The 22,987-nt window shown below is 41.3% G+C and overlaps 1 protein-coding gene across 1 annotated transcript in view; it reads right to left on the bottom strand.

The window, feature by feature from the left end:
* The window catches only part of LOC102874818 (zinc finger protein 675-like), a 14,737-nt gene extending 4,456 nt beyond the window's left edge, over positions 1-10,281 (bottom strand). Inside the window, exons 1-2 of the mRNA XM_006900729.1 lie at positions 10,274-10,281; positions 9,226-9,683 (exon numbers count right to left, since the gene is read on the bottom strand). Coding sequence (XP_006900791.1) covers positions 9,226-9,683; positions 10,274-10,281 — 466 coding nt within the window. The remainder of the gene's footprint in view (positions 1-9,225; positions 9,684-10,273) is intronic.
* Positions 10,282-22,987: the final 12,706 nt, after the last annotated feature.

Below are 22,987 nucleotides of genomic sequence, written 5' to 3'. Positions count from 1 at the left end.
ACAGCTGACTCTTAGGCGGGCGCCTTTTTTTTGGTAGCATAAAATTACATTTAATGAATAGGAAGACATTTTACAATAAGGCAGTCCTCAGTTGAGAAAACTTGACATTTGGCTTCTGACTGGTAATTGGATCCTATCATGATGTCTAATTATAAAAGAAAACTATTTGATCTTCTTGTTCAGGACTGAGTTCCAATTAAAATAGCTATCACAAATACTACCAGCAGCAGCCTCATAACTTTTCTTCTAACATGTATTTTATTCATATGTACTGTATGGATTGGTGAAAATAACTTGAGTTTTCCCATTGTTTGTTTTTTAGAAAAGTGTCTAGTTGTATTTGTTAGGTGCTCTTGAGTTGACCAGAACTCATAGTGCCTCTATGACAAGTGGACATGAGCCCTGCCTTATTCTGTAGTATCCTTACCATCTGATAGACTTGGGCTCATTGCTACAACTACTGTGTCAATCCATTTCATTGGTGATCACTTTGTTTTATCTTTGGTTTGGTTTGTGTTCTTTTAAATTTTTTTTTATTCATTCATTATACATTTTCCTTCCTTACCCTCCTTTCTTCTTCCCCCCAGGTCACTTTGGGATTGTTTTTTTTGTTGTTGTTGTTGTTGTTTTAAATTTTATTATTTTTTGTGCATGTACCGTCAAATCAAATCTGACTGGTACAGGAGGAAATTACCCCTCCTTCTCCGGCAGAGCATCTGGTGGATTTGAACCGTATACCTTTGGGATTGCAGTATAGCTTCTTGCCACTAGGCCACCAGAGCTCCCCTCCCAGTTCACTTTGTAATGCACCTCTTGTTCCACATTGTTATCATACATATAATGCCAAATCATAGTCATTTCAGATAGTTCTTCCTCTTATCTATTCCAGTGCACTGTGCAGTCCATAGAATACTGACTTCTCCAACACCACAATTCAAAGGTATCAATTCCTTATCTCTCGTCTTTGGCCATTGTTCAATTTTAAGATGCATAGAAAGTAAGGGTGCCTTTCTTTAAAGACGTATATGGATTATAACGTAGATTTCAATAACAAAAGGAGAGGAACACCCTCATTTCCCCACCACAATGATGTGATTTTCATTCTGCAGAAGCACTTGATTCCACTCTCTGAAACGCTGGCATCTGGGCACCAGGGTCTCCAGGGAAGCTCAGCAGGCGGCTCTCTGGGGATTTTAAGTGACAGGTTCAAGGTGAGACCCTGAGACAGTGGGAGCAGGGCACTGGCTCTCAGGACAGGAGCCTGGTGTCACCTTCAATGGGTCAAGTCAAGTGATAAAGCAGAAATCATGGAATTTGCAGCCAGAGCTGGAGTGGAGCAGACACTGAGGGGAGAAGAGGTCATTATCTCCATGGTATTTATAACGGGGTTAGGGGTAGTGCAGAGGTCAATCCCTCATCTGCTCAGTCCATAGGCTATTATGCAGCTGACCCTAGGCCGTTGCCATCTCCAGGAATCCACCTCTTGTGCATGGGAGAAAAATGACCCAGTTTCATCACATTCAGTTTAAAACCTTGGAGACCTGCTGGGTGGTCAATGGGAATTTGGAACAAACCTGACAGCAAAAAATACAGGATCCATCAGACCTGGAACTTCTTACTATATCATGTTGTTGTTATGTGCCGTCGAGTCGCCTGCGACTCATAGCGACCCTATGTACAACAGCCCTAAACTCCGCTCTGTCCTGTGCCAATCGCACTGTCTCTGACACTCCCATCCCAATTATCCCAGTCACTGAATCAATCCACCTCATAGAGGGCCTTCCTCTCCTGCGCTGTCCCTCCACCCTCCCAAGCATGATGTCCCTCTTCAAGGACCGGTCTCTCCTCACATTAGGAAAATAGAGATAACCTCTGTGTAAGATGTCCTGGTGGTACAATGGTTAAGTGCTTTAAATTGCCAGTGGTAGGATGAGAAAATTGAAGTCACACCCAAACCAATTCAGAGCTGACCGTCCATCGGGATTTGATGGGTAACAAATTGCTAGGTCAATGTCACACTTTTCAATGGAAGCCCCTTGTACTTTTGAACAAGCACCTTTGCCCCATCTGGGATTACAATGGAAATCTGTAGAGATGACATGCCAAGATATCACTGCCAAGTGCAAAGGTGGTTGCTGAAACAATCCGTTGGCTCTGTCCATCTATTCCTAAGATGATTGCAGCTAAGAAAACCCTCTGTACAACTTGTACACGTTCCCATGTGAATGCTCATTTTCACTCCACTCACTGGCACACAACAAAATCACCTTGTCTGTGCCTCTAAGTTGTTTTTTCAGTTCTCTTTCATAGATTCACAACCTCTGTTTGGAAAACACACACATGAAGAGCTGCTGGGTTGTGGCAAGCCATGCTTAAATAGGAACTGAGCGAGGTAAAAAACAAGACGGATCTCCTCATGACAGATCACAAGGAAGGAAGTGTTCCTTGCAGACAAGAAGACACTTTGCGGGGAGCTCTGGTGGCCTAGTGGCAAGGAGCTGCAACTACAATCCCAGAGGCACACGGTTCGAATCCACCAGATGCTCTGCCGGGAAAAGGAGGGACAATCTCCTCCTGTACCAGTCAGATCTGATTTGATGGTACACGCACACAAAAATAATAAAATTATAAAAAAAAAGATGTAAGAAGACACTTTGCTTTGTAAATCACTCCCTTCCTGAGATAAGAAAATTCTGTTAGCAATGAAAAATATAGCTACGTTAGGAAAGAATATTTTCAGTGATTTAATTCCTATTATTTCTCAATAAAAACACAGTTAGATAGATCACAACATTTACCCACCTGGAACCTTTTAGTAATTATGACCTTGGGATTTCTATGGAAGAGGATCCCTATTACTTCATACCCATGTGATAGTAATGGGTTTGGTTTTCCTGTTAACAGAGTACTAACCAGTTAATTATTAGGGTTCACATTTCTGGTTTGAGATATTTTAAGATTGACATTACTCATTTCATTTTTAGGCCTTGACAATGGTTTTCCAGACAATTAGTTGAGGGAAGCCGAATATCAAATTTAATAATAGACCAAATGCTGTATCGGGAAATGAGGGAGGCTTAATACAAGCTGAAGGTCACCTTGTGACACTGGGGCATTCCTTAGGAGTCAACATTGTTCTTAGTTTGTATCAAATGAATCCCTTCCTCTTGAGATTGGCATAGAGAGGAACTTGGCCTTATCTGTAAAAGATTTCACCATTATCCTTTGTTTTGTACTTCCTTGTGATTTTACTTTTATTATCTTATGATTCTAAATAAATACTCAGAGAAGCATGGCTTGAGGTCTTCAGTCGAGAACTGCTGACCCCCTGTTTTACGCTCTCTGCTCTATCTCATTCCTGGTTGTTTGTCTCTTTATTATAAAATTATTCTATACTTTGGGACCCTTGGTCTGCAACAATTAGTCACATAGGTATTAATCACCATTGATTGACGCAATTAACATTTTATATTTAAGCAAACTTGCATAAAATACTAATATTTTAACTGTTCTTCTCTTTATTAAATTCTTCCACCTTTCCCTCTAATTCCCCTTTTATTATTTTTTTTTAATTTCCCTTTTAAAACAAGATGTAATTCCTGTTCCTGGTGCAAAAACGCCAGTGTGATACTAATTCCTAGACTAGACAGGAAAAGGGAGGGCCAATCTAAAAGGAAGAGGTGATCAGACATTATGTATAATGTCATTAACAGTCTGGGTTGAAATGGTGATGTACTGGGCATGCTGGTCACACAGGCTTTCTGAAGCCACTGACAGACTTGTCCACATGGTAGGGGGACAATAACCTAATACAATGTGAGAATTAGAAGATGCCCTCCTCTTCCATCACCAGTAAAAACAGTTCTCTATCTCATCTACAAAACAGCTGATTTAGCTAAAACCACATTTGGCAACCATGACTACCTCACCATGACTACTGGACATACTGTCGACACGTATATTGTTGCTACCATAGAAAGTAGGACATCACTCTAAATACTTGCACTCTTAAACTATCACCAATCCAGAGACTTAAAAGTCAACTTGACACTAGCAAACAGGAGCTGGAGTCATTAATTTAAACATTTTTATGCAAAATAGAGGACATAGTAACATGAGAATTACCATAGATTACAAATTGGAAAAATATACAAAAACACATTTCTCTATCATATTTTATGCACTTTTTCTGGGAAGACTTTTGGCTTTTTAAGAAAAATTCTAATTTGGGACTCAAAACACAATACACAATAACAGAATCCCTCACTGAAAATCAAGTGTATTTCAAAGCTTTCTTAATCCATATATAGAACAGATCATGCAGGAGGCTGGGCTCTGTAAGCAGGAATGTGGCATCAGGATTGCAGGAAGACTCACCAACAGCCTGTGTTATGCAGATGACACAAACTGGCTTGCTGAAAGTGAGAAGGACATAACACCCTTGCTGCAGATGGTCAAGGAAGGCAGCCTTTAACATGGATTGAAGCTCAACAACAAGAAAACCAAGATTCTCACCACTGGGTCAATTGGCAGCATCAAGATAAACATAAGAGTTTGGGTTTGCTGACAGCTTCAGTTTGTTTGGCTGCACACCCAACATTCTTGGTACCAGCAGCCAGGAATTTAGAAGGGGAATTGCATTGGGAAAGTCTGTTGTCAGGGACCTCTCCAGAGTACTGAAGAGTAACAGTGTCGCTCTGGACACTAAGGTGCACCTGACCCAGGCCAAGGTCTTTGGAATTTCTTGCTATACATCAGAAAGCTGAACAGTGGTGAGGGTTTATAGAAAGAGAACTGATACCTTAGAATTGTGGTGATGGAGAAGAGTATTGAATATTCCATGGACTGTTAGGAGAATAAAGAGTTTAGTTCACCATAGGGTGAATCCAGACTGCTCCCTGGAGACAAGGATTCTGAAGCTCTGGCTGACCTACTGTGGGCATGTTGCAGTCCGTGGAGAGGGATATTATGCATGGAAGGGTGAAGGGACAGTGCAAGAGAGGAAGACGCTCTGTGAGAAGGACTAACTCCGTGACTGGGGGAATGAGGGCAGGTGTGTCAGAGACAGTGAAGTTGGCTCAGTAGAGAGCAGGGTTCAGAGCTGTTGTACACTGGGTCACTATGAGATGTAAGCCACTTGACAGAACATACCCACATCTTCCAACACTCCACTGGTCCTCAGTAGAATTCTAAAATGCTGAGGACAGAGAATTGATCCAGAGACAAATGTACAGTGATCGCTTAACTGATACCATCACGTGAAAAGAGACTTTATCACTGGGTTCACAGAATGCCGTTCTCTAAATATAAGGAAGCACAACAACAATTTCATGATATTGCAATCATAATACAGTCTTACTATAAAACATAGGTAACCAAGTTTCTAGAAAACGAGTGGTCTAGTTAGTAAGGAGTTATGTTGCCAACACAATGACATTTTGAATGTACTGATTCAAGAAAGATGAGTCATAATTCAGGTGTTCCAGGGGAGAAGGAGGGACAGTCTCCTCCCATGCGAATAACTGCCTCTAAAAATCTTCCACAGTGTCAGTCGTCAGTCAGTTATGACTCTAAGGTACACGAAAAATACAAGCTTTTGTCATCTAGTAAAAAAAAAATATAAGTGACCTTCCAGTGGGTAACCTTTTTGGCTAGAGGTGCAGACAGAACTACAGATTTCAAGAACCTACATTCCTTCCTGTCCTCAAGTCAAGCAGGTTCATAAGGACCCTATAAGTGACAGCTGTGAGCCCTCCTCTATCCTGAGCCAATATCATTCTCTCTTGACACACCTGCCTCCATCATCCCGGACTCTGAGTTAATCCATCTCATCCGGGGTCTTCTCTCCAGCGCTGTCCCTCCACACTTCCAAGCATAATATCGTTCTTGAAAAACTGGTCCTTCATGGCTGCATGCACAAAGGATGTGAGAAGAGCCTCAAAATCCTTGCCTCAAAGGACCAGCTTTGAGAAACTGCTGGACAGACCTGTTAGAGTCTTGCAGGTCCACAGTATGTTCACTAGTCTTCTAAAGCACCACAACTCAAAAACTTGCATGACTTCTTTGCCATCATTGGTCAGTGTCCAACTCTCAGATGCATAGCAAGGAAATAAGGAAAGCACACTTATGTACACAATGCACTCACCTGTGCACATTGAGGGACACACGCCCAACTCAGGTACTCAGTGTCCTGAGGTGATTGCATCTATGCCCAGGAGTCTCCAGGGAAGCCCAGGAGGCAGGTTAGAAGTCACAGGTTCAAGGCAAGATCTTGTAAGCAGCACACCTGCACTCAGGATAAGAGACTGCGTGTGACCTCCTAGTTGCTCCACTCAAATGAAGAAGCAGAAATTCATCAAATCCATGTGGATGGGATTTGCTGCCAGAGCCAGGAGTTGAGGACACAGGAGTGAGGTCACGAGCCCCATGGCATTCGTGGAGGGTTAGGGCTGGTGTTGGATTGAATTCCTCATCTTCTGACAGCCCCTGAAACTTTCTTCTTGGTTCTCTGACAAGTTAAATACTTTTCTAAGTTAATTAGTGATATTCTAGGAGGGAGCACTGCTAGTGATGGGCTAGCCACAGCACAGGCTACCCTCTTAATCAGCAGTGAACAAAGACATCTTCTTGTCCATCTCCTAAACAGATGATTTTGTGAAGAGTGTGGTCTTGGAGTATGGCTAGGTCACTGACGGATGCTGAACACACTGCCCACACTGGGTCTGCTGTGAAACTGTAAATACATAATGCCAAGCAGAACACTAGCACACCCACCCTGTATGGAAGAGTAAAATAGTTCACTATGCCATGGGAGGTAGTAAAAGAAAAGCCATTCATGAAACAAAACCTCTTGTACAAGTAAGATCTTTATTAAGTGCATGGACAATATCAATCACTAACCGAAAATTTATAAATGGTATTTTCCCACTTCTATTTTCTGCAACGTTTTGGGTAAGAGTCAAAGACATTATTCCTTTAACAAAGTAAAATTTACCTTGCAAAAAAGAAAACAATAAAAATTGACTGCAAAAGCCCACATTGGCAAATACAAGGATCAATTTGTTACAATGGTGCAAAAATAAGGGAGCTCTGGTGGCCTAGTGGCAAGAAGCTACACTGCAGTCCCAGAGGTGCATGGTTCAAATCCACCAGATGCTCTGCTGAAGAAGGAGGGACAATCTCCTCCTGTACCAGTCAGATCTGATTTGACAGTACATGCACAAAAAATTAAAAAAAAAACACAACAAAAAAAAACAAACCAAAAACAAAACAATGGTGCAAAAACAGACCCAGCTTTCACATCACTGAAGGATTCCCACATGCATGTAAAGAAAAAAAAATCATCCTAAAACTTGTCCAAGTATCTCACTCTGCAAGACAGAACAACAGTTCTCCTACATGATCAGGAAGACTAATTCCTTCCTAATTGTCTTCCTCACCTGTCTATCTAGTCTAAGGTCTCAGGTGTCCAGTGAGGGTGAAGGATTCTGCAGGGTGAGTATAAATATGTCCAGGCAGTACAGACGGATCAACTACGTCCTACGTTTCTCATAATGGTGTTGTGCTGTGTAAATGCTTGCATGTCCTGATGCCATCTGATTGCGGAAAGGTGGCCCCACAGTCCTTATATTCACATGGTCTATCTGAGGGAACTTTTCAGGGATGGTTTCTGTACCAGGGTCACAAAAGGATTCTCTCCATTCCGTACGTTCCTAAGTTCTCTCTCTTGTGTGAATTTTTCTATGTACTGAAGTGACTCAACTGTGAAGAGGTATTCCCACATTTGTGACAGTCCTAAGATCTCTCTTCAGGGTGAATTCTTCTATGAGGGGCACTGACTGTCAAACTCCTTTTCCCACATTCCTCACATTCAGAAGGTCTCTCCCCTGTGGGAATTTGTGTAAGGACAGTTAGGCTGAAGGTGCCACACTTATTTCACTATCCCTTACATTCCTAAGGTCTGTGGCCTTTGTCAATCTTAATGTTTTGTGAGGTACCCTGCCCCTGAAATGGTTTCCACATACTCCTTATATTCATAAGGTCTCGCTCCTGGGTGAATTCTTCTACGTGCAGTGAGACGCCTTGAATGTCAAAATGTTTTCCCACATTCCTGACATTCATAAGAGTGGAAAGCTGAATATCAAATTTAATATTAATAGTAAACCTAGTGTTCTATCAGGAGATGACAGAGGCTTAACAGAAGCTAGAATTCACCCTGTGGCACTAAGGCATTCCTTAAGAGGCACCATTGTTCTTAGTTTGTATTTACTGAATCCCTCCCTCCTGAGATGAGCATAAAGTAAACAACAGAGAGGAACCTGGCCTTGTCTGCAAAAGACTTCCCCATGAGCCCTTGTGTTTGTTTTGTACTTCCTTAGGATTTTGCTTTGTTCACCTTCCTTATGATTCTCCGTAAATACTCAGGAAGCATGGCTTGGGGGCTTCAGTGGAGAACTCCTGGCACCCCTGTTTTTCACACTCTCTGTTCTCTATCATTCCTGGTAGGCTGTCTCATTATTAATAATTACAAAAATACTTTACCCTCTGCCTGCATCACCTATGGTCTCTCTCCTGAGTGATTTCTTCTATGTACAGTGAGATTACCCGATCGAGAAAATATTTTCCCACATTCCTGACATTGGTAAGGTCTCTCTCCTGTGTGGACTCTTCTATGTTCAGTGAGGGAACCTGATCATACAAAAGCTTTCCCACAGTCCTGACATTTGTAAGGTCTCTCTCCTGTGTGGACTCTTCTATGTACAGTGAGGGCACTTGAACCTGAAAAAGCTTTCCCACATTCCTGACATTCGTAAGGTCTCTCTCCAGTGTGGAGTCTTCTATGTAGAGTGAGTGTATCTGATCAAGAAAATGTTTTCCCACAGTCCTGACACTCGTAAGGTTTCTCTCCAGTGTGAATTCTTCGATGTAACTTGAGGTGCCTTGACACTGAAAATGTTTTCCCACAGTCCTGACATTCGTAAGGTCTCTCTCCTGTGTGGACTCTTCTATGTAACGTGAGGATACTTGAATCTGAAAAAGCTTTCCCACATTCTTGACATTTGTAAGGTCTCTCTCCAGTGTGGACTCTTCTATGTAGAGTGAGTGTACGTGATAGAGGAGAGGTTTTCCCACAGTCCTGACATTCGTAACGTCTCTCTCCTGTGTGAACTCTTGTATGTTCAGTTAGGTCATGTGACTGGGTAAATGTTTTCCCACATTCCTCACATTCAGAAGGTCTCTCTCCTCTGTGAACTGTTCTATGTTCAGTGAGCTGGCTTGATCCTGAAAATGTTTTACCACAGTCCTGACATTCGTAAGGTCTCTCGCCTGAGTGAATTCTTCTTTGTAACTTGAGCAGACCTGACTGGCTAAATGTTTTCCCACATTCCTGACATTGATAAGGTCTCTCCCCTGTGTGAACTGCTCTATGTGAAGTGAGGCGACCTGATTCAGAAAATGTTCTCTCACATTGTGTGCATTTGTAAGGTCTCTCTCCTGTGTGAATTTTTCTGTGTTCCTTGAGATCAGGAACACGTGGGAATGGTTTCCGACATTGTTTACATTCATGAGGCTTTTCTCTTGTGTGTGTTCTTGTATGTCTTCTAAGATGAGACAAGTGAAAAAAGGTCTTCAAACATTCCTTGCATTTATAAGGCCTCTGTCCTCCCTGAATTCTTCTATGCCTAAAGAGGTACCTGGATTTTAAAAATCCTTTCCCACATTCCTTACATTCACATTGTCTTGTGTGAATTCCTCTTTGTTTAACGAGGTGATCCCACCATGAAAAGGTCTTCTCACCTTCCATACATTGAAAAGGTCTCTCTGCTGAGTGAATTTTGGCATGGAGAGTTAAAAGAGCAAGCCTACGAAAGTTTTCCCCACACTCGTGACATTCATATGGCTTCCCATCTGTCTGTGTTCTCACATGTCTCCTTAGGCATAACAAAGAACGCAAAGATTTTCCACATACCTTACAATTATGAGACTTCTCTACACTGTCAATGTTTCTCTTTACTGTGCTGTCTGAAGTACCAGTAAGGGGGGCAGAAGAAGAAAAGGGTTTCCCATTATCAATACACTCATAAAGCTTTTCTAGAAAATTAAACTCTTCTTTGGAAACTAAAGGGAAAGGATTCCCACAGGTCTCAGCACATTCTGTAGGTTCATGTTCATCTACCACATGGATCCAAAATCAAGAAAAGGTACAGAAATCTTTCCCACATTTCTTACATTCATGGCCGGTGTCACCAAGGTCACTTCTCAACAGGTTTACGTCGACATGGTTGTCGGAATAACTTGGAAATCTGATGTGCATGTTCCCAGGGTGAGTGTCTTCAATCCCTTCACGCACCTCCTGTACTGTTAGACTTCTACGAAAAATAAATATCAGACAAGCTGTAAGTGAGCGTGTTTCTGTAGGCCCACAATAAATCCCAATGAAGATGTGTGAGTTTACCTTCTTAACGGTTCACATGACTTCATTTAGCAAAAATATAATTCCTAGAACTGCACTTACAAATCTAATTACAGTTTCCAAAGTCACAATGTTTCTCCTGAGTAATTTTTTGTGTTTTGGTATTTGTTGGTTTGTTTTTTTTTTTTCATTTTCCTGATACCCACCTCCAATAGTTCTTTGAGTTTATGTAGATTTTCTTTGCCACACAGTTTTACCATTTTCCATAACACGGAAGACCAAAGGTGGGTAATCTCAGAGAATGTCAAGTGAGTACATTCAGGGAACAATGTTTCTCCATAATTCATGTGTTCAAGGCCTGTTATATAACAAAAATAAGTTTGACAACACAGAAAGAAAAGAAAGTAACAGACATTTGGCTGATCTGAACCAACAGTCACGTGGGCACCTTTTTGAGTTTCAGCACTTTGACACTGGATGGCAAACTGTTCACTACGAATCCCTTTTGAAACAAATCAAAGACATGATGATATAAATGAAATTCCTCTGGGTGGATAATTACAGAGATGACTCACACAGCACACACAACATCACACAGAACAGTACACACATGACAATGCACAGAACACACACTATATCACAGAGGATTCACATAACATGACACAAGACACACATCACAGGAAAAATAGAAAGATGGCTCCAGGACTGGCCTGCTGATGCAGAAAAGAGTGTCCGGTGATCTGTTAAGCTGTCACATCCAGCAACAAAGATATTTTAACTGGTTCCTGAAAATGCCTATTTCTCAACATGCAAAAGTTCCATTGCATATAAACTATTTCATAGAACTTCTCAACACAGGAGCCCTCGAGAACTCAGGTGGAACAGCGGCTAGAAGTTGCAAACCCAAAGGCATGTGGTTTGAATCCATCAGTTGCTTTGCTGGAGAAGGAGGGGCAGTCTCTTCCTGTGCCAGTCAGATCCAATTCGAAAGAACACCAAAACAACAACTGCAACAAAATAAGAACAACAAAGGAGCAATAGATGAGTGTTAGACCCCACGGCCATAAAGAATAGGCCTTAAATTCTGACCCATAAAAGTTAAGAGTGTACACTTAGGATACTGACAGATCTAAATTTACTGAAACACAGAAGAGGAAAGGTGCTCTCAGATACAAAGACATCCACGAAAAAGTCATTTTCCTGAGCGCTAAAAGCCAGGTGGCCATGCCTGCGTCACTGAGCCCTGTATTTCAATTCTTCTGCCAAAGTTCAAAAGTCATGTGCATGAATTCATTGTCTTTGCATTCCAAGGATCTGCAAGCATATCAAATCTTAATTTTACCTGTGAAGTCCAGGTTTTCCAAGATTTCCATCATCACGTCCCTGTAGACTTTCTTCTGAGCAACACTCAATAAGGCCCACTCTTCCGGGCTGAAGAAGATGACCACATCATCAAGCAGCAATGGTGCCTGAAACACACAGCGTATTCTGGATCAGATTGGTACCCTGTCTCACAATGTGGGCAAGAACGAAAAAGGAGCCTCACATACGTAGAAAACTAAGAAATCAATACAGACACAAGATTATTTTCTTCCAAGATCTACTGAGGGCATCAGATATCAGTCTTGTGCTGGATCTTATGACTTTCATTTCTTTATGGAGGAAATCCTGGCTTGAACTTAGAGATTTACTATATAATCAATGAACCTGTCGATCGTTTCATTGTGAGTCTTTGTACACATATTCTGTATCCCGGGGAAAAAACAACACAAAATAGAGAATTGTTTAATTTGGAAGATAAGCCTGTTGGGAATAGTCAATTTCAACTTCTTTTGAAAAGATCTTTAATAACAATGAAGAAAATATAAAGGACAGACTGAAAGCAGAGTGATATCCAACCATCGTGGAACCACTATGGAACGGAAATATTTTCTTCTGTCCCTTATACATATGAGAGTACGCTGGGTCCACAGAAGCATATTGTGGGAAGGCAAATGTTAAACAAAACGCTTAAACAGGAACTGAAGGAGGCACAGATTCAAGCTGGAATTCCTCTTGTCACAGATCACAAAGAATTAGGTGGTATTTCTCCTGAGACGGATCATAGGAGACAGGCACTTGGAGCAGACCTTGTGGCACCTCTGCTACTCTCAGTTTTTTTTTTCTCTATAATTAATTATATTTTATTAATTTTCATAAACATTTACAGAGATTTTGGGCTTCCACTCATTCATTGTTGCACTATTCTCTCTACCCTCCTCCCAGTTTGTTCTTGTCCAAATGCCACAGTGCTTGTCAAAGCCAGTTCTGATTAATCTTCTTTGTCAGTGTATCCTTTGCCATTCCCTATCACTCCTCCCTGAGAGAGACTTCACCCTGAGTCATAAGGAAAAGGGCACGGCGTACTCTCTTAGCTACTTCCTGCTGAAAAGGGATGCTGTGGGTTTCAGGGTGAAGATCTTCTCTCACTACTCTAAAGGGCCCCTTTGGCAGTAGGAAACACATAGACTATTATGGAGATTGATTTTGGAATTCAGATGCACTCTTATTGATTGTGCTTGGCTGTACATGTACATATCCTTCAAGATGTATCATGGGGGTGTTGCAACCTAGAAGACACAAATTTGACTAACAAGTTATAACTACATGAGTCCAAAAATTATGGAAAAGTAAAAGAAAAGATTCTTTCATTGTTTTACAAACCCTCCCCCAGGTCCCCTCCACCATGTAGCCCTCGCTCTAGTCTCCTGTGATGACAGAAATACCCAGTTATATCTCTCTTTTAAATGGTTCTCTCCCTCCTCTGTTTCAGTGCAGTATACATTATTGAACCCATCTTACTCAGTCTCTCCCCAACCCCAAGGACAGTCCCATTCTACAACAGTGGCATCATGTAATATTTGTCCTTTTGTGACTGGGATATTTCACTCAGCATAATGTTCTCCAGAGTCAACCATTTTGAATAATATTGCATGGGTTCCTTGTTTTTTAATGCAGCATAGTATTCCATTGTGCGAATATACCACAGCTTCTCTAGCCATTCGTTTGTTGATGGGCACTTAGGTTGTTTCCAACTCCTTGCTATTGTGAACAAAGCTGCAATAAACATGGGTGTGCATATATCTGCTTGGATGTCAGCTATGGTCTCTTCAGGGTATATTCCCATGCTACTCTCAGTTTGTGTTTGTAAACCCATCATTCCTGAGATAAGCATAAGGATGTCAGCAGAGAAAATCATAGCCAATTAGTAAAGACTTTTCCCTGTGATGCATCTCCTGGGAATTTTCAATAAAGGCAGGAGAGACCCTAAGTCTGGGGCTGCAGTGTTCGAGATGTTTGCCCCCGGCCTTCACTCCCTTCTCCCCGTCACTGTCGATGTCACTGTGTTTCATTCGTCCACATTGACAACAGCATATGGAAACACAAATTCCTTTCTTTAAGGAAAAAGTTCAGTCCTTCCTACTCAGTTGTTCCTCCAAGAAGTAGAAAAATGCATGGCTTATCAGGCATGCATTTTAGTCGACGTGGTAGAAGATAGTCAAATCACCCTAAAGACAATGTTGTACGTTTACACAGGATCTGAGTTTTATACATATAGACTAAGTGCAGATATCTAGGGTTACGATAGTGTATAACAAGGGCAGGCGTTCTGATGGCCTAGAGGTAAGAAGCTGTGTTGCAAACCTGAAGGAATGTTGTTCGAGGCCACCAGCTGCTCTGCAGGAGAGGGACGGACACTATCCTTCCATGCAGTCAACGGATTCTGAGAACCTGCTGGAGGGTCAGCTATGGGTCAGTTCCATATGGTATACGATAATATACTGTATTGTTTATCATGTGACTAGAAGAGCACTGAGCACTAAATGGACAGCCAGGAAAAGAAACAGCTGTGTTTTAGGGTGCAGCCACAGTGTTCTTTGAAGGCAAGAATGATTCACATCCTTTGTGCATGTTGCTAGGAGAGGGTATTCCTTGGAGAAGGATATGATGCTGGGAAGGGTGGAGGGTAGGCAAAGGAGAGGAAGACCCTCAATCAGGTGGATTGTACAGTGACTGCTACAATGGGCTCTTGTGTAAAGGTGAGGAGGATGCAGGATAGAACAGAGTTTGGATCTTTGGTTCATAGGGTTACTATGAGTCGTGCTTGACTCGACAGCACCTAACGACAGCAGCATAAAACTTAGGGAACTCTGTAGTGTTGTAAGGGAGTTACGATGCTGACACCAAGGCAGATGTTCACAATCCAGCACTTGATTCTCAGGAGAAAGATGACTCATCTCCTCCCTTGTGGATTTCAATCTCTGAAAGCCAACCGGAGGGTCTGTTATGCGTCAGTTTGGAATCCACACCTCTGACTCTACACAAATACACAGGGATAGGCTAAAGATTATTTGTGAATTGGCCTGCATGGTCAAGAGCAGATGCTTTTGTGACCGGGATATTTCACTCAGCATAATGTTCTCCAGAGTCAACCATTTTGAATAATATTGCATGAGTTCCTTGTTTTTTAATGCAGCATAGTATTCCAATGTGTGAATATAGCACAGCTTCTCTAGCCATTCATTTGTTGATGGGCACTTAGGTTGTTTCCAACTCCTTGCTATTGTGAACACAGCTGCAATATACATGGATGTGCATATATCTGCTTGGATGTCAGTTATGGTCTCTTCGGGGTATATTCCCAGTAGTGGAATTGCTGGGTCAAATGATATCTCTATTTCCAACTTTTTGAGACAGCGCCATACCGCTTTCCACAGGGGTTGCACCATTTTACACTCCCACCAAAAGTGAATAAGGGTTCCAGTTACTCCACAACCTCGCCACCATTTGTTTCTTGCGGTTCTGTTAAATTTTGCTATTCTGACTGGGGTGAGATGATATCTCATCGTTGTTTTAATTTGCATCTCTCTTAGAGCTAGGGATTTTGAACATTTCTTCATGTGCTTGTTAGCCATCTGAATGTCGTCTTCAGTGAAGTGCCTGTTCATATCCTGTGCCCATTTTTCTATTGGATTATTTACCTTTATCTTGTTGTGGTGCTCAAGTATTTCATAAATTCTGGATATAAGTACCTTATCTGATATGTTATTATCAAATACTTTTTCCCAGTCCGTGGCTTCCCTTTTTACCCTGTTGGAGAAGTTTTTGGATGTGCATAGTGAGGTGTGGGTCTTGCCTGAGTCTTTTGCAGATACTTTTCCAATTTTGCCAACACCATTTGTTAAAAAGGCTGTCGTTTCCCCACTTAACTGATTTCTTCTCCTTGTCGAAAATCAGTTGACCATAGATAGATGGGCTGATCTCCGGATTCTCAATTCTATTCCATTGATTTATGTGTCTGTCAATGTACCAGTACCATGCTGTCTTTACCACTATGGCGGTGTAGTAGGATTTGAAATCAGGGGGTGAGATACCTCCTACCATTCATCTATTCTTAAGGAGTGCTTTGCTTATTCGGGGCTTCTTTCCTTTCCAAACAAAACTGGAGAATGCCTTTTCCATCTCATTGAAGAATGGGATTGGTATTTGTATTGGGATTGCATTAAATGTTTAAATTCCCTTTGGTAGTATTGCCATTTTCACAACATTGAGTCTTCCTATTCATGAGCACGGGATATTCTTCCACTTCTCAAGATCTCTTTTCTTTCAATAGGTCCTTTGTGCTTCTGGTTAAATTTATTCCCAAGTATTTAATCTTGTGATTAGCTATTGTGAAAGGTCTTGTTTTTCTTAGTCCCAGCTCTGTAGTCTCTTCGACACTATAGAGAAATCCAACTGATTTTTGTATGTTGATCTAGTATCCTGCCACTTTGCTAAATTGGTCCACTGTGTCCAATAGTTTTCCTGCTGAGTCTTTAGGGTTTTCTAAGTATATTATCATGTCATCCTCATGGAGGGATAATTTTACCTCCTTGTTGCCAATTTCTTGTCTTATTGCTATCCCTAAGACTTCCAAAACAATACTGAATAAGAGAGGTGATAGTGGGCATCCTTGCCTAGTTCCTGTTCTTATAAGGGAATGCTTTTAAACTCTCTCCACTGAGAACAATGTTTCATAAGCACTTCCTTACTTCACCTCTGCCTTGCATGTGGACTTCTGAGCTGTAAAACAACCCAGTGGTAGATGAAATTTGGTCCAAGGCTTGAGAACAATAAATGACACAGTTGAGCCTCTACATCTTGTGGTTCCTAACGTTTATACAAAGTGCTAGTCAGCAGGCCTTTAATTTTAAGAACTACCTTCCCTCTGTAACTTGATCTGTGCCACTATTAGAACCTCTACTTCGAATATTATTACTTTTTCATTTTTGACTCATGTACTTTTAACTTGTTAGTTAAATTTGTGTCTTCTAGGCTATAACAGTTCCATGATACATCTTCAAGGATATGAACATTGCACAGCTAAGAATAACTGATAACAGTGCATCTAAATTCCAAAATCAATTTCCATAATAGTCTATGTGTTTCCTACTGCCAAAGGGGCCCTTTAGAGTAGTGAGAGAAGATCTTCTCCCTGAAACCCACAGCATCCCTTTTCAGCAGAAAGTAGCTAAAAGAATACGCCATCCCCTTTTCCTTATGAATCAGGCTGCAGTCTCTCTCAGGGAGGAGTGATAGGGAATGGCAAAGGACACACTGACAAAGGATTAATCAGAACTGGCTTTGACAAGCACTGTGGCAATTGGACAATTAAAACAGACTTTCAAGGGGGGAAACAAAAGGAGGAACGAACTGCGGGGGACGGTAGAGAAAATAGAGCAACAATGAATGAACGGAAACCCAAGAGCTCTGTAAATTTTCATTAAAATTAATAAAATAATTTTTAAAAAAAGTGCAGATGCCTGATAAACACAGGGCTAAATGCAAATGATGAACTTCTCGAGAATAACCTGGAAAAGAGTTATGCACAACTCTCCAGAGGGAACCCTGTAAGTTCCTTTCACAACCGACAAGACTAAGCAGGAGGCTTGTTTTCATTTTGGGGGACTCATATTCCACATCTGCTCTCTCCCAGTCAATGACAATACTGAAAAGAAAACAGAATGTGGCAACAGCAGGTCATCTAAACATTACAGATTGTGGTCTCTCCCTCCTCCCCATCAGCCCCTTAAGGGACCTACTCACACTGGATTTTCCTGACACGAATGGAAGTGAACAGCCAGAGGGTCAGCTTTGGAATTACTTGTGTAACTAAGTCCTTATTCTCCTAACCATCAGAGTTCCAAAACACCATTTGGGCACCAATTGCTAATTAATTAATAAATTATATTACGTAAATCACCACAGCACTTGATGCACCCATCATAATTTACATGAGTAATATAGAAAGTGGTGTCAAAATTAGTGTCAGGAGAAGGCGGAATGGGTGTTTAAAGTAACAAGATGGCAGGGTGGGGGTGGGGGGGAGGCTCTCAATAGAAATCTACTAAAGGCTGAAAAACTTGAAGTACAAACTATACCAACCTGTCCATTCCAGACATGTAGCTTCTCTGACAAAATTGAACATGACGTTTAGAGCCTAATGCGACAATTCAATACTCATGTACTAACTGACACCAAACAGGACACAATCCAAAGTGGGGTAGCTAGGGGGATGCAGAGCCCACGAGCAAAGAATGTCCATCGTTCTTGCCCATCATTCTGTCTGAGCAGCAGCATAAACCAGAAAGGTGTCTGCTGCTTAGAAACTGTTCCTCCAGAGCTCCCACTGAAGACAAGAATGAATAGACAAAAATCACAGAGATGAAACCCTGCCTCTAGAACCTGGGTCAGGACAGGACCTGTTTTTTACAGCGTGGCTAGCAGTCATCCTCAACTTGATGGCACCTCACAATAAGAGGCATATGTAGAAGCAGAAGGAACTAGAAGAGGAATTCATTTGTTCCACACACCTCAAAGCCTGAAGATAAAATACAAGAAAGATCTCACTGGAGAATGGAGAAAGCCCAGAAAAGAACAGAGGGTGTGAAAATTACAGAGAAGGTTCTGCCAGGTCATCATCCAAGCGGCTGCAGCATGGAAGAAAGCACGCAATGCTCCCGAGCAGACGCGTGAGGACTACGGGCTGCTAAAGAGGACGGACACTTCCTTTTAGTCACTCTAGGTGCACCAGGAAAGAGATCCGTGCAGAAACAGGGGCGGGAATTGAGAGGTTCTCGTGCAGGGCAGCTCACAATACTGAAGGGGTTTTCTAGCTCTCAAAGCGCTGAGTTCCGAGAGATCAGGCAGTCCGCTTCCAGGAGGACGACAGGCTTGGAAAGGATATCGGGCAGTTTACCTGTGTCCTTTATTCTATTTGGTGAGTTGCATTGTAGGAATACTGTGGGGCACTTTCTTCAGTGACGGGAAATCCAGCTGACAATATCTACCCCCCATCACCACCTAGTGGTACAGGAAATACATTTTCAGCAAAGGCTGATGCTATTATTTCAACACTCTCCCTTTCTCTTTCCTTGGATGGGTCATAAAACTGTGCTTAAAGATAAATATTAATCAGATTATTTACTATTTTCTGGAACACAGCGATGTATTTTCTGGAACACAGGGACATATTTGTGTAGAGTCAGGATTTTTTTAAAAAACCTTAAAATATTTTCAGCATGCTTTCTATCTCAAAAAGGATCAGGGGTGGTTGTTATTCCCTCCCACAACCAAGAACGACCATGTGGGAGACCTGAATTATGTTAATACTGTAGCAGGAGAGGGAAAAAAAGAAACCCTAAATATGAATATGTATGTAAATATCAGTATATAAATATATATAATCACCAAAACACCTGAATTTGAAAGAAAGAGGAAGGACATTTCTTTAATAAGTGAGTGGAGCGATCAGCAGGGTTAGGTGCCAAAATAGCTGAAGTTGCCTGACCTGTTTTGGATGCGCCTTGTTAAAGGCAAACAGTGACGGACTTTCACATTGGTGGGTTTAAACATGAGAATTGACAATGGGTAAGCTGATGTTAGCGTTTTGCATTTCTTGGAATGGGGCACAGGGTCTTGGGTTCAGGCATGTGTTCACCCAACATATATGGGAACTGTGTACATGCAATTAGATAAGAAACTTGAAAGGTTGCAGTTTTCCCTGCATTCAGAGATAAGATCAGGGCTGAGAATCTCTCCTATCCTTTTCCCTTAGAAATTCTCCTCCTTTCCAACCAAACGCAAGAGTACAATTGAAAAGGCAGTTACAGTGACTATTTCACAGGGAAAAGGAATTGGTAAAGACCTAGTTCCTTCATTGTGTCTGGACCCATTTATTTTGTAGTTCTGTACCAGTCAAACACCTCACGTAGAGTTTACTTGTGGTTTTGCAAAAATCATTTTTTGACAGAACCCTTTATATGAAGTCTACATACTGGAGTGACAGACAAGAGTCACAAGGTTCTCCTCAAGTTAATTCTGGTTCAATTTTAAAACTATAACAATATAATTATAATTTATTACAAACATGCACAAATAAGTTGTGTATAATAAATATTTTATTAAATATCTATGTGAAAATATGGTATATATGTTCTCTCTTTCATCAAATTTATGGGATCTTATCTTCTCATACTGCTTCGTATCCTGCAATATCTCACACATTCTACATCTTTCAGTGGGGGGAAGAATTAATAGTCACAAGCCTGAATATCACTGAAAAAGTGGTTTCTTTTTAGCCATTGCTTTGTTGTATGTCACATCACTGGATAGGAACATGCACACAAAACATGTAAATTACTCATGATGGAATTGTTTATTATTACCATTCTACAGGCCCAAGTTGGAAAGGTTAAATGTGGAAGAAGGCTTATAGGTTACCAGAAAGACAAACGAAATAGAGGTTATAGGACACATCACGCAGGACCAGACTGACGGGCAAAGAACCTGCAACTGTGCTTGAAAAGACATCCCAACAGAAGAACTACCCTGCATCTTGGTTCCAGTCTAGATTGCTACCTGTCACTTTCTGTTATAAACCCCACAATAGTAAGCATAGCTCTGTTCATTCTGTGTGATCATTGTAGCATAAAAGCCAACACCAAAGCAGTGAGAGCCCTTGGAGAAATATTTGGCTTAGAGGTGTGGGTGCAGGAGCATGAGTCAGGGCTGACCTCATGGGAATTGTGTTTATGGTCCAAATGTTGTGGGCGGGGACAGTTCCTTCCTGTGGTCGTAGTGGTGTTCATACGGGACTGCCTCTAACCCAATCACAGTCTCTTAAACAGAAATCCTTTCCTCAGGTATTCTCAAACACCACACTCTCAAATTTCTGTTCAAATAACACCTGTTAAGAAGGCCTAAATGTATATATCTAATTAATAAACTCTTATGCACTCTAAAAAAAAAATCTCTTCAAAAGGTGGAGGGGACTTCTTCCTCAATACGACAACAGTATATATTAGACAAAAACACATACTCATGGAGATGCAAAATATTAGGCGGAAACTGCAGGATTTTAAAGGGATCTACGCAGGGCAAACTTCTGGTATTTATTGGAAAGCATCGTGGGAAATAACAAGAAATGTGTTCACAAATCTTTATGATAATTAAATTCCTAAAAGAAATCATATGCACCTGTTCTTGAAAACGGAATCAGGTAGAGACGGCTCAGAAATAATATCACTTATTATGAGATGGGAGCATTTGCTAGAACAGTGTCCCCGATTCAAATGCTTCTTTCAGAATGTAGCGTGATTAAAGGAAGCCAGCTCTCTGCTGACTGTTTTCAATAGGCTCCAGAAAATGTGACGATATTCTTGAGAGTAAGATAGTATGCTTGAAGATAGAATCTCATTAGTACCTCAGACAATACCATTCATCCTCGGACCAAATTAGTAGCTAACTGTTGGACCTGGAATGCTCCTAGAGATCTGGTTGTCTGACGGAGTCCTGTATTGCTTTGGTCTAAAAAAATATTGACCTTGATTAAGGTGGCAATGTGGACTAAGGGCAACGTTAAGTAAAGGAATATTCTCTCCACAGGACCAATGGTAGCCTCAGGTTAAAGGGAGAAGAGATTGAGGTTATCAACAATTTTAGCTTTGTTGGTCCCACAATCAACACTCTTGGCAACAGCAGTCCGGAAATCAATAGAATAATCACATTAGAACAATCTGTCAAGGACTTCTCCAGAGTGCTGAAGAGCTACGATGTCAGTCTGGAGACTAATGGGTGCCTGATCCAGGCCATATGGGCTTTGCAATTACTTCTTCTGCATCAGAGAAATGGACAAGGAACATGGATGACAGAAAAATGGATGTCTTTGCGTTGTGGTACTGGACAAGAGTATTGAACATTGACTTCCAAGAGAACTAACAGGTCTGTTTTGGAGAGGGTGAAAAGCCAGTCCTTGGAGGGAAGGATTTTGAGGCTCCGTCTCACATACTTTGGGCATGCAGCCAGGAGGTATACATGTGAAGGTCGCCCAGATACAGTGGTGTCCCAGACACAGTCATGCCGGGGACAAGAGGGGACTCAGAGCAAAGCCTGAGGTTTCAGGTGAAAAACGGGAGGAAAAAGGCTTGAAAGGCAGGGGTAGTGCACAATATGTCATACAGAAGCCTTAATAGCAGACTGCTCAGACAACTGGCATGGCATTACTTAACAAAAAATCATGAGCTTCAAAATCAAGAGCTGATGGTTGAGAAATAGTTGCCACACTCACCTTTCAGTAATTGTGGCCTTGGGATCTCTATGGAAGAGAGTCCCTATTACTTGATATCCATGTGATAGTAATGGGTTTTGCTTTTTGTATGTGAACAGAAACCTGAGCAGTGAATTAACAGGTTTCATAGTTTTGACTTGGAATGTTTTATTACTGTCATTACTAATTCCATTTTAGTCCTTCTTCTTTTGACTGAAAACTTAAAAATCACATTCGTTTCCAATCAGTCATGTAGGTATGAGTTACCATTGACTGATACAACTAACATTTTACAATATATAAGCAAACGTGTATAACATATTACTATTTCCTTCACTGTTCTTCTGTTTGATAATTTTTTTTCTCTTTTTTCCTCTCACTCCCCATTTAAAACAAGATATAATTCCTGCTCCTGGTAGAAAAAACACCAGTGTGAAGCTAATTCCTATGATAAAATAGGACAAAGGAGGACCAATCTAAAAGGAAGAGGTGATCAGACAGTATGTATAATGTCATTTACAGGCTGGGTTGAAATGGTGATGTACTGGACATACTGGTCACACAGGCTTTCTGAAGCCACTGGCTGACTTGTCCACATGGTAGAGAGACAATAACCTAATAGGGTGTGAGAATTAGAAGATGCCCTCCTCTTAAATCACCAGTCAAAACAGTTCTCTATCTCATCTACAGACCGGCTGAGTTAGCTATTACCATGTTTGGCAACCATGGGTCACTCACCATGAGTAATGGATTATACTGTCCACTTGTATTTTGGTCCTACCATAGAAAGTCAGACATCAATGTAAACTCTTGCACGCTTACATTATCACCAACCCAGAGACTTCAAAGTCACCTTGACACTAGCAAACAGGAGCTGAAGTGTCATTAATTTAAAAACTTTTATGCAGATCCAAGATGGCAATGGAGGCAGAGACAGCGTGGTGAGC

The sequence above is a fragment of the Elephantulus edwardii genome, unplaced genomic scaffold (assembly GCF_000299155.1).
Source record: "Elephantulus edwardii isolate Elephantulus edwardi_28Jun2011 unplaced genomic scaffold, EleEdw1.0 scaffold00292, whole genome shotgun sequence".
In the NCBI taxonomy this organism is placed as follows: domain Eukaryota; kingdom Metazoa; phylum Chordata; class Mammalia; order Macroscelidea; family Macroscelididae; genus Elephantulus; species Elephantulus edwardii.
Note: the sequence above shows the minus strand (reverse complement) of the source record. Positions and strands in the feature narration are given on the sequence as shown.